Source organism: Poecilia mexicana, unplaced genomic scaffold (assembly GCF_051168715.1).
Source record: "Poecilia mexicana isolate PSO_F unplaced genomic scaffold, ASM5116871v1 scaffold_14, whole genome shotgun sequence".
NCBI lineage: Eukaryota > Metazoa > Chordata > Actinopteri > Cyprinodontiformes > Poeciliidae > Poecilia > Poecilia mexicana.
Window position 1 is genome coordinate 24,142,831 of NW_028263383.1, and position 18,665 is coordinate 24,161,495.

Genomic DNA, 18,665 nt, shown 5'->3' on the forward strand with positions numbered 1-18,665 from the left:
GTTATTGTTCAACTGTGTTGGCCACAGCTGCAGCAGCAGTGGTGGTTGTAGAACGATTTTAGCAAAAAGCTCCATTAGCAGTACAGATGCTGTACACTACAAGTAACAGCTCAACAACAGAAAGAAAAACAAAACAAACAGAAAACAGAAACAACACAAAAAAATATTGGAAACTGTATCAAAGTGATATGCATTAATACTCCATCTAGCTCAGTTTGGCCTGACTCCCTACTTGCGAGATGTGTATTACTATATCACTTTGGGTAACCGACAGCAGCTGAAAACACTCTGGGACCCTTTCTTTTACTGAGCAAAGTGAATATAATCAGTAAATACTGTTTTCTGTCATGGTGAAGGCCAAAGAGACTGCAGGAGGTGAAGCTGTTTGGATTGCTGGGTAGAAGCTGATCAAAGGGGTATTTAAAACAATACGTTTGCCAGATCAACTGGTTAGTTGGTCTTCATGCAGAAATATACTTTTAAGTTAATGGTTTGAACTTCTATAAAAAGTTAATTGAAGCTTCTGTTCCAGGGAAACATCCAGGAACTTTGAAAAACTCAAATTGAAACAACAAAATTCTGCAGTTAATTAAAATAACAACAAATTGGGATTTCCTGCGAGATGTTTGGTTAGCTGGATGTTTTCAAACTGAAAACCCATCATGGGATCTGACAGAACATTGACAGATCTGGGGGGGTTTCTTCAGTTCTTCAATTAAACAAATTGGTTTCAAACATTTGTGCTGCTATCATTTTAACATCTTTACAGTCTAAACATCTTTAGAGGTCATCAAAGGTCAACCATCCAGTCCAGTCATTTACAAAATCAGACAGAAAATGTCAATCAACTGTGCTGAGTCGGTGCAGCAAAATTTATGTTTGTGCTCTTCCAGCACATTAACAAAATCAAACGAGATGGATTTTGTTTGTTCAGCTAAATATTAGAACAGTTGATTGACACCAGATTTGCTTGATTTTGTAAACATGGTCTGTCTGGTTTGACCATTTTTTATGACCCTGGAAAACATTTAAGGAGGCATAAACAAACATTTTTGATGCACAAATCAGCACAAATATTTGACACCAATTCTGTTGTTTGAAGAAGATTTGAAGAAGGTGGGGGCGGGGGGTAACTTCATTTGGGTTCCCTGTGTGAGGTAAACCTTGTATCTCCTTGGACCTCTGCATGCATCCCGTCTTTTATACATTATCAGTCCTTGTTTCCAAACATAACTGTTTGGAAGATTCTGTTTTCTCTATTTTGATTATTTACCACTCAGAAACTAAAAACCTGCACAGATGTTCATGCCATAATTCACTATTTTTCTTTCCTTCTTTATCTCTTCAAATCAATGTACAAAACACAGCATCATAGCCCTCTACTAGGTTATAGTGATAACTGCACATCTTACTGAAAAGCCAAGGCTAAACTGAAGGAAAAACTTTGTGAATGTGATGATGTACATGTCAATGAGGTCCAAGCAGTTTGTGTTTAAGGATGAATGGTTAGGCCTCAAATGACCCTTAAAACATCATCATCATCATCATCATCATATCTTTATTCTAGACACATAAAAAGGTCCATAATAAAAAGATAAAACATAATAAGAAACAGAAAAAAATACAATCATAATATTCAGTGAGTCACAAATAAATGATGACCAGTGCTTCCACAATCTTGAGGAAAATCTCACTGTACTCAGTGCAGGATTTACTAAAATTGCAATTATATTCTTGCATGACACAGATAATCTACACATGCGTTTGTACATACGATTCCTGAGCTCAGCTGCACATGTGGGAACTGCATTATGTACAAACATATGGCTAGCACTGCTCCATCTAGGCATCATTGTATGCCACATAAAGTCGGGCAGTGTATAGTGGAGTACAAAAATCTATTAAGCTGAAGAAAACAACATATGAAGCAGAAATATTTTGGTCATTAACTGCCAACTTTTGAAATAGTTATGAAAATACCCCAACAATCAGAGAATGAGAGCAGAATTCATGTTTGTCTGATTTGTTCCCAGAGGGTTTCATGCTTGATACTGAAGCTGTGCCTTTCTGCCGGTTACCCTGGTGTACCATTGCCTGTCGTTACCCGTCAGGGTTACGGTGATCTGACCTTGGAGTCCCCTCCCCCGATGCCGCACTCTCCCTTGTCATACCACCATCTGTTTTTCAATTTGTCCAACAGGCCCTGCTCGTTCAGTTTTAACACTGCCAAGTTAACAGGGTTTCTACAGGGGACGATAGTAACAATAAGGGATAAGAAGGGAACTTGTTGTTAATGAGGACTGCCATATTGAGGAACGCAACATCAGTACAGCTGCGTGAGTCTAATGAATGGTGCATGTAAGGACAAGTTCACTGTTTTCAGCCCAGACCTTCCTCTCATCACATCCAAGTGAAGCTTTTATCAGGTTTATGATAAAAGCTTTGACATTTTCCTGGTTTCTGAAAGCAAACATTCATGTGTACAGAAAAAATATGTCTGCCACTAGACTGTAAATGGTTTGACAATGTGGTAATCTAGACCCTCCAGATTCATTTTTCATTGAGAAAGACTGACAGATTTTAAAATTTCCTTATAGTTTTTGTTCATGCAGTCAGTTGTAATCTCCTAAAGTGGTCTTGTCCAATAGGTATCCAGGTTTTGCCTCAGATTTTTCCTATTTTCAGTGCAGCCCTTGTGCCTGGCATGGTGACCTATTAACACTTTGCACGTGACGCTAAGCTCATTTGTTTTGAAGGCTGAGTTGGTCACCTGCCTTGATGGATTCAGATACATTTTCCCTCTAATTGTGACCAAATTAGGAAGACATTATTTTATTTGTCCTTTGCATGCTAAATATGAATTCCATTTTTATAAAATAAAAATGTAATTTTTAGCTAAACCCTATTCTGGTTGCCTTATTGCTCACCATGTATATGTTTGTCATATCTCAATGAGAGCTGATGATCTTACCGTGAACAAATTTGCTTAATATTGCTAGTAGGTAATAGTTCATGTTTGATCCATTTTCTCTCATCATTTATCGACTTACCTGCATTTAGTGCTTATGGTTCAGTAAGATGCATCTCATTCATTTCAGTTTGGTAGAATAACATAAGAAACAACTGCCAACAACAGCTAGCTAATGTTAAAACAGCTAGATAAATGCTGGTAACTATGGCAACTAGTGAGCGTTTAAAGGCTGCCCTGCAAACAGAGCAGATGCTCTGTTTGCAAACAAATAATTTCTCTATTTTGTGCTGAAAAAATTAGAAAGAGAAGAAGAAACTAGGAGGTCAAAAACCTAAATCTCCAGCATATGAAAGGCAAACCTTCAACATATATAACCTAATCACCATCAGCTGATTATTTCTGCTTTTCATCCAATAGCACTCTCAGAATGACTACTGGATTTAAAATCATTTTTTCCTCTGTCAAAGTATTGTTTATTGAAACAATTACAGAAAGAGGAACGAATTATGTCCGAGAAGGATGTCTAAAGACAAATACTTTTCCAAGACGTCCCTTATGCATCATAGATTTATCCACTGAGTTTAATAATTCATATCTTACTGACTCTGAATTGGGTAAATTAAGAAACAAACCAACAAACAAACACTGGAAGTGTCATGTACTGGACAGAGACAAAGAAAACAAGCAAAAACGTTCAACTACTTTCAGAAATTTTTTCAGATAACACCATCTTAAAAGATTACAAGGAAGCCTGGACTGATGAAACAAAACTATAATGATATTAGGAAAATAACTGCTGGGATTAAAATACTCCTAATCCAACCTGTGCTTGCATGAATGCTGGTAACTTCAGGTGCTTCATCTTTAAACATCAATAAGCAGTTGTGTGCTTCATCAGAACTTCTTTATCAAATGCTAAATGGATTTATCAGGTTTTTTTTTTTTTTTTTTTACATGTATTGGTTAAAAACCCAGCACTTTAGCAGAAAGAAAACTATATTGTTAAAGACAGAGCAGCCTGTGATGTTCAGACGCTGAAGTAATCTGGGATGAAAAACAATCAGTGAATTCGTAACAGATTTCTGTGAACTTTCATCAACCTTCATTCATTACCTGGTAAAGAAAAGAGGAAAAACATTCCAAGATTTACTTGGAACTTACATGAGGTCAGAACTAGTGATTCAAACTGTGAGTCATGGATGAAACACACCTGACTGTTGTTCCTCTTCACATGCAGATGATGATCAAAGCTACAGAGCAGCACTAGCACTGATGACATGATAATATGAACAACAATGCTTAATTAAGAGTTTTGTTCCAGAGCACCAACTGCAGATCACAACAGTTTAAATTTGTGGATTTGTTTCTTCAGGTGCCTTTCTGTTAGACAAAGATAATATAAATCTGTCACTATATGGACGATCTTAGCAGGATATTCAAGGGCATATTAATGTCACAGTGGGCTCCTCATCGTGTGCATTACATTACATGTATTAGATAACAGAAGTTTCCACCTCTTCTCAGCAAACTAACTCAGCCAGATTGGATAAAGAGAATCCTTGAACAGCTGATTTTAAGTAGCAAATCTGGATATCAATTATAATTAAGTGTAAAATTATTCAAAGAACTGGTAGACGTAGATTAAATGCATCATCATGTAACCAGGTTTTTCTTATCAGAAAGGAAAAGGCATTTATCAAAAGATAAAGCAGTATAAATTAGTATCAATTTTGAATTCTTGTAATTGCTTACTTTATTTTTGCATATTTCCACTGATATTTAAAAATTTTAAGATAAGCTTTTGAGGCTGGAAGGTTTCTGCACCATCATTCAAAAGTTCCTCTGTAGATTTTTAAAAATCAGATTCAAGTTAGGACTGCAGCTGGGTGGGTCCATAAATATCAAAAATAATATCTATTGTAACATAATATCAAATCTTTTAATAAATCCAATTGTATTTTCTCTTTTTGCCCATTTCTCCAGTTTATAAATAATTCCAATGATAAATATGTGAAGACTTTCAGTATGAGGTATGGATGTACTGCATACTGTTCAGTTACCACTAGCTGGAGTCGTATGTTGAAGGGACTAGGTTGACGAGTCAAAAGTATAATTGGGGGAGTGATGAATCCATTGAGTTCGTCAAACTCCACCTCAAATCTGATGCATCAGATGCTTTGATGTTTACATTTATGAACAAAACTCTTGCAAAATGATTCACTTTAACCAGAGATAAACAACAAAGATGAAACAAAGACAAAATCAAAGCACATCCTCTTTCAGTTTCAGTGTTTTCTATATCAGAATATGAAATATTCTCTTTTTTTAATTAGTTGAATTTGAACTCAGATGAACAAGAAACATAAGGCAGAGTGATCATTTATTTAACCAGATATTAAGTCAAAATTCAGAAGCAGGATGTTAAAAATAAGGCCCTGTCAATATCATGCTTTGATGCAAACATAGGTCGATTTTCTGCTTCATTTTGCACAACTCGTCCAAATGCACAATGGAATTTTGATGGAATTTTTTTTATAGTTTTAAAAATGCTTTTTGAAGTGGGGATGTTTAAAAACTCGATTTCTGTTATATAAAGACATCTAAGTGCACATGAATACAATTACTTCAATGATAGAAATCACAGCAACTACAGAGAAGCTGTTTCTACACTCTGTCACTTCATCTAGATTCTGTTTTCCATGAATCTTAAAAGTGAGCTGAAGAGGTCAGTGACTGTCAAAAGGAACATGAGCTACAGTTGTTTTGAAAGAAGCTTTAGCATTTAGCCTTTCCTTACCCATGCTTTCTGTTTTCCTATCTTTTTAAGGAATTTTGACATAATTCTTAATAATATTATGGCCAGCTGCTGGTGTACAATAGAAATTATAGCATTTTCTAAAGGAGGAGAGAAAATCGGCCATCTAATAAAACATCAGCATCTGGAGACAGAAACAATGATGTGTTCTCTCCTTTCAACTGGTCCTTCACATCTTCATCTTCTGTTTATGTTTGAAAAGGCCAAAAGCATCCTGCATACGTGGGCATACTAGTAATAATAATCCATTTATTAATGAAGCCCTTTAGCTCCAATTGAAATCTCAAAGGGCTCATTCACACTGTTGACAACAAACTGCTGGAATGTAGCTACAGCTGCCATCAACCCCTCTGGCCAACATCAGCAGGCACTGTGGGTGAAGCGTCAACAAGGGTCACAGACACAGACAACAAGGGCAGATGGACTGGGAATCAAACCAGCGATTCACCAATTGCAGGGTGAACTCCTACTGCCATTGCCACCATCACCCAGAATACTGTGTGTATTCTGTGAGCTGCATGAAGTCCACACACACTGTCCACTGTTGAGATTTCATAGTCCTTTCTCAAGACAAATCCCTTAATTTTCCACAATCCAAATGGATGCTAGCAAGTTCGGCACCTAGTCTGATGCTTCCTCTCCAGGGCAGCCACCGCACGCCTGCTAAAGCAGCACAAAGTGGCAGTCTGGTTGAGCAGTGTCCTTCTGAATGGTTGTGCCGACTCTCAAACCTTATGAGCTCGGTATTGCATACAAAAGAGTTCAATGTGAACATCGTACTGTGACGTAAAAATTGACCTGTGCACAGACGTGTCTGGCAAACGTCCGCTTTGAGTCCACTCAAAATACGCTCAATTATGTGAGTGCCTTTACTTCTCCAGCAGGAAGAATAGTGGAGCAGAGTCTATTTTTACAGGTTCAATATCATAGGGTAATCAGAATCATAGTCAGAATAATCACAGACATAATGTTTTGCAAAATGTTCCATAAACTTAAAAAAAATGCAGAAAAGCTACTTTTATGAGAAAATAATGTAGTAAGATTTGCACATGAGCATATAGACTGTTTCTCTGCTACTATTTCTTGAAGAGGCAGCTTTTGATTGCAGCAATGTCTCCCATTTCAAATGAAAACTCTGTGTGCCTGCAAAGCAGCATAAAAGACATCACTATTCATATTAATGCCAGATTTGTCTTAAAGCTTAAATCTCCTCCTATAACTTAGCAGCCTTTCCAACAACCTAGTAGCAATTTGAATGGAATTTAATGTCAATGTTGTATTGCTCTTCTGAGATTATATTTCCTTAGCTTTAAAAATCTGCTAAATACCAGATAGTTTTATTTATTATGTCCTAATATGCAAAACTGAAAGAGGATGTGTTTATCTGTCACCATGACAGCAGTTAATAGCCAGAGACAGCACCGATTCTTCACACAGAGCTAATGCTTTTGATGAGTGAAGTTGATTAAAATAAATGCTCTGCATTCAAGTGCTTTACCACAACTACGTTGCTTAGCAACTGAACATGGAATCTGCCTTTTATATGACTTTTCCCCCCTCAAAGCAGTGAATTGGTTTGTGTTTTTCTTTTTCAGCTCAAAAGCATAGAAACATGGAGACAGAAAAGGTGGACCACAAACAATTCCCTGATTGAGTATTTTCCAACATAAAGGAACAAATGATTACATTCAGAGTGCAGCAGTCTCCTCTGTCAAGTGTTTGTTTCTGGCTTGAATATAAAAATGCTGACATGAGGCAGAAATAATAAGAGCAACACAGAACAACTGATACATTTTCCATTCTATGTCAAACACAAAGGAAAGGAAAAGAAATCTTTCAAATTCTGCTGTCAAGTAAAAATCTAAACTTTTAGAAATATTTACCCAACTTTTAGTTTAGTTCAACTGTATTCAATTAAATCAAATAATAAAAAAACCAAATCTGCATTAATTTGCTGAATGAACATGGATTGATCAATATGGGGAAACATGTTCAGGTCTGGGTTTATTAGGATCGCAACAACATATTTTTGTTGTCTTTTTTTTATGAAGATTTGAATTCTATGATCAATGTAAACATCTGACATAATGATCAAAGATTTAAACATAAAACTTTTTAAAAGATGCTTGCTTTGTGCTGCCATTGCCTTTTATTTATTTTCATCAGAATAAACCTGAGATAAAGAAGCAGTGACTCTTATTAAAAATAAACTATGTTTATAGTTCTGATATGCTAGATCATGTGATTCTTATCCAGGCATTCAGAAAAATATTGTCCTGTCACAAAAAAATAATGTTATATGGTGACCACAGCATTTTCTCTAATAAAGATGCCACAACTAGTTATAGCAATGTTGGGCATAATGATCCCTGGACATCAATATTTTTAAATGTAACATTTTTTAGAAATCTACCCAATCTATTTCTTAAACTTTATTACAAAATATCTTAAGCAAGTTCCCTGTTTCGTTGTCACTATAGCAGACAGGGGCTCACTAATCGCTATGAATTCCTTTTGAAGGGATTCATAGTTATATTTTAAGGTAAAAAAAAAAAAACAGTGTACCTCAAGGTTCTGTTTTAGAGCCAGTTTTAATTACAATTTACACTATTGTGCTGTGTGAAAATGTGTCAAATGCTTCTTACTACTTTTATGCAGATTATTTTGTCATTTATTATTGTTAAAATTTAACTGCTCTGGCATCTACATTTCTGCAGGCTGCTTTTGTCATCAAAAGGAAGCTAGAAGAAAAGGTGCCTAAAAATGACACAATCCCATCACAGTTGAGTAATAGTTATTAATAAATATGTGAACTAGCCAGTTTGTATTACTGCTATGAAATCCCTGAATAACTGAAGAAGCTTTTAGACTAGAAACTGGTTCCATTTTGGTGATTAATGTCGTGTTTGCATGTGTTATTTTGCAAAATTTATTCAGCCAACTTCATCCAATTAATTTGTCCATAAGCGCAAAGGCAGGAAAAGACTCAATTATTATACCATTTATGAACTTTCTTAAGTTGGTTTAAAACTTTTTAACTTTCTGATAAACTGTGCAATTTGTCCTTGGTTTCTAAGTTCAACTCTCTGTGCATCATCATGTTCATTAATCGCCTTTCCCCCTTTCTGCTCCCCTTTGCAGGAGCTGTTCAGCTTTCCTCACTGATTGTGCTCACCTGGTCCAGCACTCCACCATTTCCTTTCATTAGTATTTCAGCTCATTGATTTTCATTTTTCTTTGCTGGTTCCTTCTGCTGCATCCTGCCTGGTTCCTTGTCTTGGTTTTCTCATGACCGGTCTCTTTTTAACATTAAATGATCCTAAGGCTTCTAATATACAAATCCTAATTGAACCTTGTAGAAATAGTGTGCTGAATTTTATTTTACATCTTAGCTTTCTGCAAGAAAACCTGTTCATCATTGGTATCAGAAATTGGAATGCAGTCTTGGTCATTTATTTTGAACATTGAAGTGTAAATAAACACAGCTGGGCTTGTTTCTTTTAAATAATCAGCCCACATTCCGGTCAGTAGTAACTGGTCTAAATTTTTCATTTAAATAAAATGTACTAAAGCTGAGGCTCAGTGTTACCTGACAGCAGAAGAAAGACAGAGACAGAAGGAGACACTGATTATGACTAGAGCTGTGCCGATCGATCGGCCACCGATCATAATCGGCCGATTTCCGTGAAAAAGTGTATGATCAGTGATCGCCGATCACACAAACCGATCACCTGCTTCTCATTTCCAACCTGCCTGTGCAGCTGGTCTCCTCTTTCCTTCACTCTGCTTCCACTGTTTCATATTAAGCTCAGCGGCCATGAGAGATTCTAAAAATATCAAAGGAATTTCTGACCTATTTATTCAATGTTTTTTTAAAAAGTAAATGATAAATAAGCTGCTAAGAAAGACATCAACGATACAAATTACTGTGTTGATTGTTACAGTAATACCAATACTATATGTTAAACTTTATTTATTTACTTGTGGTACATGGACTTGAGCAGAATGTATCTAACAATCTATGTTGTACAGTATCTGATTCTTTACTGCAATGGTTTGACATCTCATGAGTTTAATATCAGATCTATGTCAGATTTTGATCTGCCATCTGTTCTGTGACGAGGAATCGTTTCAGCCCTACTCTGCACAAACGCGCAGCAACAAATCCTAAGCGATGTGGAACTATAACGCACTGAGTTAATGGGGAAGTTTGCGTGTTGCGGCGGAAAATTGAAGCATGTCAAAATGCATCAACACAACGAAGCTAATATGACATAAAAACAATGACATACTTGACGGAGTTTGGCTACATCGAGGCTCACTGCAGTAAAAAAGACATACGGAGGATCAGATAGCAGGTAAAGCAGCGCACAGCTACAAACACTCACCTGGATTAGCATGATGGTCAGAAAGCTAAAAAAATAACCTGGAAAATTATTTAAGTCTTCGAGCTGCGATGAAAGACGCTGGTTCTGCTCTCCTGTTGAACCGCTGCTACGCTACAGGTAGTAATATTTCACAGACGGAGCTTCGCTTCTGCTCCACCTGGTAGTGACTCTCACACTGAACCTGTTTAAAGCTGCAGCATCTAACTTAAAAAATACATTTTACCTACATATTAAAACTTTCGCTGTCCTAACATGAGACAGATAATCTCTAAAAAAATAATCGATCTCCTCCTGTTCTGCATAATTACTCCGCTCAGTCAGAAACAGCCAATCAGAGCTAGCAGTAATCAGCTAGCCGCCATGCTAACAGGAAGTTTTCATTCAGTAACTCTGGATTGTTTATTGTAATGGAACCTGTTTTTGCCTTTGAATGTTTTATATTTTAATTTTTTGGCAATAGTGAGAGGTTTTATTTTGACTCTTTTCATTATTTAACCTCTTCAGAGCCTTCATATGTTTTCAGTCTGTTAAAGATAGTATTATCAATAGCAGTACAATTTGCACAAAGCCTGTTTAGTTTAGTTTTCTAATTGGAAAAAGTTATTAAAAACAAGTTTTATATCTAAATTAAGGTGAATTCATGGTTCCTTTTTCCACATAGTGTGCTTATGATTAAAAAAAATAATAATTATGTGATCGGTATCGGTGATCGGAATCGGAAGGAAAAAACCTGATCGGCACATCTCTAATTATGAGTGCAGTTGTTAGTGCGCTGGTGCATGTAAAGGCATACAGGCAGGCAGCAGTAAGACAGGCATAACAGATAACAAGAGACAGACAGTCTGACAGACATGTGGACAAAGACAAAAGAGAGACAAGACAGACAGACACATTAAGAGACAGACAGACACAAAGACAATAAAACTGTGATCCACCCCTCAAGACTAACAGACTCGATTACCTTATTAAGCACCAATCATCCAGTTTCTGACAAAATCCAATCAGTTGCTTATGTAAATCAACACTCTGTGTGTGCAGAAGTCAGTTACTGTTTAGACCATTTTTACTAACAGCATTCTGATGTTAGCTCTAATGTTTGACTAACTTTACTTTCTCTGTTTGAACCTTAATTTGACAAATACGAATTAAACAATTTTCAATCTCAGACAATTACATATTTTGGAATTTAAATAAAATGGGAGAAAAACTAGAAATGAGAAACAGGAAATGCGACATAATGTGTGTACATGTACACAGATTTTAGATTGAACTGATTAATTTCCTTGCCATTTCCTTTCCCACCAAGAGAATCTAAAACCGGCTCAAATTTTATGAGAATTGAGAAATGAGCATTCCTAGCCTTCACTTGGATGTCGTCTTTATTAGCGACAAAGGGCTACAGTTGACACATTTTTCTGAATTAAAATTGCTATTTAATAAAATATTGAAATAAATATTGATAGTTAATGTTTCTTCTTTCTGGTGTTTCAAACACCTGTCTTCTCTGTAACTCCATAGTTAGGACTGTAACTAGGATTGGACACATCAGATCCATTTCATACTCCAGAATTTCAATTGCACGGTTTCATAATAAAATTTATGTGATGATTGAAACCATTTTCACTTTGAGTTTACGACAGTGCAAGATTAGCAAGATAAAAAAGTGTTCCTTCCAAAGTTTTAGAGGAAATCTTTGATGCATTTAATGAAAACTCTAGCTCTAATATCGCTGTTTATCAAAAACATCCTATCTAATTACTCTTCATGCATTTAAGGTTTGTATAATTTTATAATTGAGTTGACTTAAGTTTTGGAGCTATACAATTTAACTGACTATTTTTACAGAAAGTTGACTGGGAGATATGCTAAAGGTAAAGAAAATCTGAAAAAATGACACGATCAATTCTGTTAACATCTATAATTTCATTCAGTTTTATTTCACCGGATGTTCCTTTATATTTTGAGGAGTTAGAAACTTTTTTTTTACCCTTACTCAGAATGCTCTAGACTTCAGCATTTACACAGTAGAGGGAGCTGTTTAAAGTAGCAGATTTAGTGTTCTAAGCAAAGATTTAATTGTCAGAAACGGGTGTGGATCCATGTTTGAGGGATCTCACAAATATTTGATATTGCACTCTCTATTCTAACTTAAGAAGTTACCACAAATAACGGACAAAAACGAGACAACACTAACCCCACGTTGGCGTCCGCTAACCAGACACTCAGAGTGTACCTGAGGGGCGATGCTTTGGGAGTGGCCACTCCGTAACCCTTAGAGTCAAGGTTTCCTCCTACTTTCATGGTGTCGCAGGGTTTCCTCTGCTCGATGTACTCGTTCATGGAGGACTCAAGTAGGTAGGCATACTTCCCCTTTGACTTTCTGACTCGTATTACCCCCTCATTGGTGCTCTTTACGAATACAGACGGGTCTGCACTGCGCATGTATGACCACATCTTTTCGAACACAGCAATCTTTGACCTCTAAAAGGGGAGTGAAGAGCAAAAATGAGATAACATTAATTTATACTGTTTAAGACAAGTCGCTCCATTTGTGAAGATGATTTTGAACTTTAATCACAGTACTGAATCTAGCTAAATCCTCCTGGTTTTGCACATCCTACAAACTAGAATGTACAATTCCCTAGATGACATTGGAAACAAGTTTGCTCAATATTATTTAGGTTTTAATTTTCTGTCAGAAAGTAATTTATTTAAAAAAAAAAGTTTTTATATAGTGATGTACCATAAAGGTTTTACAGTGGTTGACACACTAGCCTTCACATTATACATACAGTTTAAAGCATACAGACATATTAAACTGAATAAGAGGTCAGAAACAGGCACGTGCAGAGGGGTTTGGGGGGCTTGAGCACCTGCCCCTTTTGCTCCTTGCCCCCAAATGCCCTTTTGGTCAAATTTTTTATTTTTATTTTTTTTTAATTATTATTATTATTTCCTAAGCCCTCTGACCAGGGGCGTCGCCAGGAATCTTGGGCCCCCTGACAAAAAATTAGATTGGGCCCCCCTGTGCAGCTGCTGTTACAATTTTCTGAGTCTGTTTGACCCATAAAAAGCATCACAGTTTTAAAGGCTTGCAACCACCTTGCTTTCTGTGGTCCAATACTGATAGCACAATATTTACTGCTCATGAATTTAAAATCCAACAGTCCACATCCAGTATGCAAGTAGGTTGCTTAAATTTATTCTATTAGTTTTAGATACTGAAATGTCTCCCCATGAGCAACAGTCAAAAGCAACATGCAACTTCACATAAAGCAATCCAGACTTGGTAAAATGCTATGTAGTTGCATTTTATTCAAGCTCCAGTACATAACTTTAATAAAAAATATGTTTTCTCCATATTTGTTAAAGCTGTCACAATGTCGTAGCAGTTTGTTATGAGACAGATAATCTGTGAAAACAATCAATCTCCTCCATCTCCTTCCTGAATTACTATTACTGGTTAAAGTAATGCAACGTTCTGACCAAAACAACCAATCAGAACCAGTAGGCCACTCTTAGCACTGTGAATTAGCCTCATTCACTCACTGCTAAATGTGCTAATGGTGGAGAAACAACTCATCATTACAAGAAACCGTTTATCTGCCATCATTGGTAGCTATGCTAACTAAACTGAGCATTCACAGTTTGAATCTGCACAGCTCTGTGCTATGCTAGCTGCAGCACGGCACAAATCAAGGGGGAGGAAGGATGAGAGCAACATGAGATTGTGATTGACAGCACTAAAACTCTCCTTCCACTGACTGGTTGTTTCTAGAGAACCATGGGAGAAAGCAGAGGAAATAGATTTTTCACAGATTATACCATACTGTCACAACATAACGACAGTTTTAAAAAATATGCGAAAATTTTTTTTATAGAAAAGTTACATACTGCAGCTTTAATTTCACTCAGGAGAGAACAGGTCAGGAGGGACGTGGGTTAGAGCCTCTGCTGACTCACTCATCTGTTGTTAAGTGGTAAAAGGCACAGGGAACAAATTAAATATATGAATATGTTGGTAATTTATTTCCTAATTCATTAAATGCTAGTGAAATTGAGGCAAACAGTAGTCTGTAGCTAAGTAAATTATGATAAATAGTTGATAATCTCACACAGTCTACTCACCTCTTGTAGAAAAACTGGGTTATAAATTAACACTCTTGCCTTTTTCTCTCTCTCCCTCTCTCCATTTTGTTTTTGAAAACCTGATTTTATAACTTTTCTTAGCAGCATAGTAACTGCCACAGTCGTTCGTGGAAGCTGTATTCAGCTGCAGCTTCTACTGACTGCAGCTGAATACAGCTTCACCGCCAAGCGCTCCAAGCAGGAACGAACCATTTAACGGAGATAGGTTCGTCCCTATCTGCGGTTCAGGGCAAAAACGGATGTGTGTTTTTTGGTCTGGGAGGGGTAACATTAAATTTTTACTGCTAAAAACAATCTTTGAAAATACAATATTATTAATTTTCTATTTGTTAATTTTGTATTAGAACTACTGAGGGGAGGAGACAGCCAGGTGAGGAAAAACTGTTCTTATCTATTGATTCAGTATTTTTATCATACAGACATTAGGCTGTTGTTTTTGTGCTGTTAGCTAGCTGCTAGCTCACGACTTTGCTAGCAAAGCAAGATAACTAAAAAGCTTCTTCCCTGTATCGTTAATGATATCAGTCATTCTTCAGTATCGCTTATGCAATAAGGGCACATCGACCATCCAAAACCGATCATCTCCATAATGGATATATGTCCGATCTTCTAATTTCCTTTCCTGCATAATGTACATTGCATTTATTTAGGTAAATGTATCTTGAAGGAGAATAGCACTTAAATAAAAGTCCAACAAGGATATTCATTTAGAATTAAAAATAACTGACCCTGAATTACCATGATAGATATCATGTATGTAATAAATCAATCTGTTCCTGTCCAATAAAAGCGTGTGTAACTGGGTCTATATTAATAATTGTATATTTACATAAAATGTGTTCTTTAATGTATTTGTTCACTTATACTTGACTGTTCTTGTGTTCCTCTGTGTCTACTATAAGGGGTTTGGTCCTCCAGCTCCACCTTACTTTCTTCTTTTGTTCAGGGTCCTCTAGGACTATTATAAATATTAAGTCATTAATTTCCTCTGCCCTTTTGTTATTCGTTCCACTAGGGAGAGATCGGGTTGGAGAACTGGAGCACATGCTAGGTGCTTATGCTAATATCTCCCAATTGACAGTTTAAATAAACGGAGTCCGCCTCCAAACCCAGACTTGGTGTCTTGTGGTTTGTCTGATCACCAGGGGTGAAAGTAGTTTTAAATTCTTGGGGGTACTATGACAAAAAAAAAAAAAAGCATGGAGTCATCCCAGTTTTCCATGTCTGGCATATAACCATTCATTTTATCTTTTAAACTGGTTCTATTGATCCTGTGTCCAGACAGAGGGATAATCAGTAGCCCAGCATCATGACCTGTTTGTTCTGAAGATCCTGCAGCTTCCACTTCTCTTCCTAACATGGCTCCTCCTCACCCTGACTCTCACACTGATAGGAGGAACCACAGAGCTCTGTTAGGTTAAAGCTCATCTTCTGAATTTTGTCAACAATGACTGGGGCAGCCTACTATATAATTCACTGGGGCAGATTTCCCCAGTGAATTATATTTTTCCTCCAACAGGTTCCAGAGGAATCGCCTCAAACCAGATGTTGGACTGGATTTTATTTCAATGTCATTTGTGAATGTTAGAGCTTCATTTTCAACAGTGGAGCTATAAAGGTTGAAAAAGGTTCTCATTAAGTCTCATCAACATCAATATTTCCACTAAATAAGAGGGAAAAAAATGTTTGATAAAGGAAAAGCCTCTCAGACTCTGAGCCTGACAGCACCAAACTATTTTATTAGACAATTAATTTAATTTCACATAATTATCGCGGTAGAAGTCATTTGTTAAATACTTAATGAAACATATTTACCGTGTTTGATGTTTGTTGTAAATGACGTATACTCGGACTAACGAGGTAATTAGTCCAAGTTTGTCGTTTATTGAACGTTCAGAAATTACAGCGGCTGTAATGAGCCACAGCAAAGGTAAAACAACCTGAACAGGTGATCAACTCTAAACCACTCCTACCTTTTTATTCTCTCCCTCTCTGTCATTTAAGCACACCCGTTGCCGTGGCAACCTCCTGTTGCCCTCCCCAAGCCGAGCAGAGATTATGTTAAAAACATTCAGTCCGTTATATTAGGTTTGCAGGCTTGATATTTATTTTGCATCATTAATAAGCCTCCCTGAACACAGTGGTGGTTGAATAGTTAATTTTAAACTCCTGCTCTGCTAGTTATTTTGGTAATGGAACCGAAACGCACAGATTTGCGCAACACCTTGTTGAAACAATAATCACTGAGATTATTATTGTTGTTGGGTCATTAATTTGAACAAGTTTTGTTGATTTTTTTGTTGTTCTTTAATAAAGTTATGAACGTTTTAAGCCAATCAGAGGAGGACCTGCTGGTCTCAGCCTCCTGGCGGCGTTCAGTTTGTCACCTAATGCTGAGATCGACTCAAAACCTTCCGCTATCGGCGTATTGGAGCCCTGCTCTAGTAAAGCACTAAGATTTCAGAAACAATATGAAATGGGAGAAAAGCTACTTATTAACTGATTAAGTTGTGTTTTAGATTGTTCTTGGAAAAACTAATCAGTCACGGCTGATTAGTGGGTGAACTCACGGCTGCACAGTGAACCCGTTGATTTCTTTTACAGCAGACAGATGCTCCTCTCTCTTGCAGGTACTGCGTACCCCCGCTAAATCTTTTAGGGGTACGCAGTACCCGACCGTACCCCCTACTTTCACCCCTGCTGATCACCACATAACACACACAACGCAGAAGTCCACCGGTCACACATATCATTAATGAAGGGGAAAAAACTCAATCCAGACTTTAAGTAATATTGTTATGTTGTGCTACGAACTGAAAAACATATTGGTTTAAACACAAGGGTAAATAAAGTAATTGTTAGGATTCGGGTTGGTGTGAGTGCTCTTTCCTATAGAGGATCTTCGGAGGAGAGTTCTGACAGGCTGGCGCACCGGCAGCTGATTCCGACTGATTGACTGGTGGACTTTTAAGAAGCAGAGGAGCAGTCACTCATCGCTCGATGGTCTCACTTGTTGAAAACGACGAGCTGTCATCAACCCAGGAACCACGCCTGGCTTTTAAGATCGCTCCTGCCAAGACTGAACACCTCCGCCTGCCGCTCTCCTTCCCTCTCCATCATTGGTCCTCGGAATTGCTCCCGGATCCTAGCCTTTCCCTCCACGCAACCTCCATCCGAATGACAACCCGAGCTGACTTGCCTACCCTCTGGAGCACAATTTGATCATACCTTTGAAATACATTAAACTTTCACTGAACAGTGTTCTCTGGTCTTGTGTGAACTTGCATGTGTGTCAAGAAACTGAAATCCAACACGACAATAATTGGTAGTGTGGTTTAATATAGTGTTCTGATAATAATTCAATATGTTTTGCTTTTTTCAGTTCAAAGATGCCACATAAAGAAAGACGTCAAAAGCAAAAAAGAAAAGATCTGCCAGAAGCAGCCAAAGGTAGTGGACTGTTGACCAACTGGGTCAGAACAAGTACCGCAGGTAAGAACAAAAAAAAGAAGGTTCTTACCATGATCAACATGCAGTTTTTGGTAGTGAACAATATATTTAATATTACAAGGCAGTTGTTATGTTAAGATGTACTTAATCTAGTTGTATATCTCACAATTTGTAATTTATCATTGTTTATTAAACAGTGAAAGATGTGTGACTTTAATATTCGGTCCTAAAATGCGGTCAGATGTGCCCTTTTTTTTTTTAGCACCTGTGGTCTCTGCACGGCCCTGGTCAGAAACGTATGTGTGTGTGTGTGTGTGTGTGTGTGTGTGTGTGTGTGTGTGTGTGTGTGTGTGTGTGTGTGTGTGTGTGTGTGTGTGTGTGTGTGTGTGAACTAATACTAGACGACAATACATGTATATGAATGAGATACTTATATCTCGTACTTTGTGTGAGAAGTGTCACGAAAGAGATGGGGCATAATTTGGAGATTGCATCGCGCATGCGTGGATCCCGAACTGAGCAATGTAGGTAATATTTGTAATTTGACAAAGGACAGCATAAGACAAACTGCTGCAATTCTTAATGGTACTTTATTATTGCCGACTATAAAAAGCAGTGTGTCCTGTGCCTTAAACAAAATAGCTCCGATGAGCGCCGATGTATTGACGATCTGTGCTTCACGTCAGATTTTCCTACCATAGAGTATCTTTCTAAAACAGCTGATAAGCTAGCACAGATAGTCACAACACCAGCGTTCATAGGAGTTCTTTGGCTTATGGCACAGGTCACACTGCTTGTTAGATCCGCTGATGAGAAAATGCAATTAAAAATTGCGGCTGCTTGTCCTATACCGCTCGTTGTCAAATTACAGTTAGCCATGTTTTGCCTTCTT

General features: G+C 37.3%; 1 protein-coding gene across 3 annotated transcripts in view; it reads right to left on the reverse strand.

Moving 5' to 3' along the window:
- Window positions 1-18,665, reverse strand: part of LOC106926735 (glutamate receptor 1-like) — an 87,642-nt gene that overhangs the window by 19,224 nt on the left and 49,753 nt on the right. For 2 of the 3 annotated variants that reach the window (XR_015765241.1, XR_015765242.1), the window contains exon 13: window positions 12,408-12,655. Coding sequence is in view for 1 of the 3 variants with exons in the window: in XM_088012395.1 (XP_087868521.1) it covers window positions 2,129-2,243; window positions 10,954-11,016; window positions 12,408-12,655 (426 nt within the window). In the remaining 2 variants the exon portion in view is untranslated. Of the gene's footprint in view, window positions 1-2,128; window positions 2,244-10,953; window positions 11,017-12,407; window positions 12,656-18,665 lie in introns of all 3 variants that reach the window. The other variant, XM_088012395.1, reaches the window with a different exon arrangement.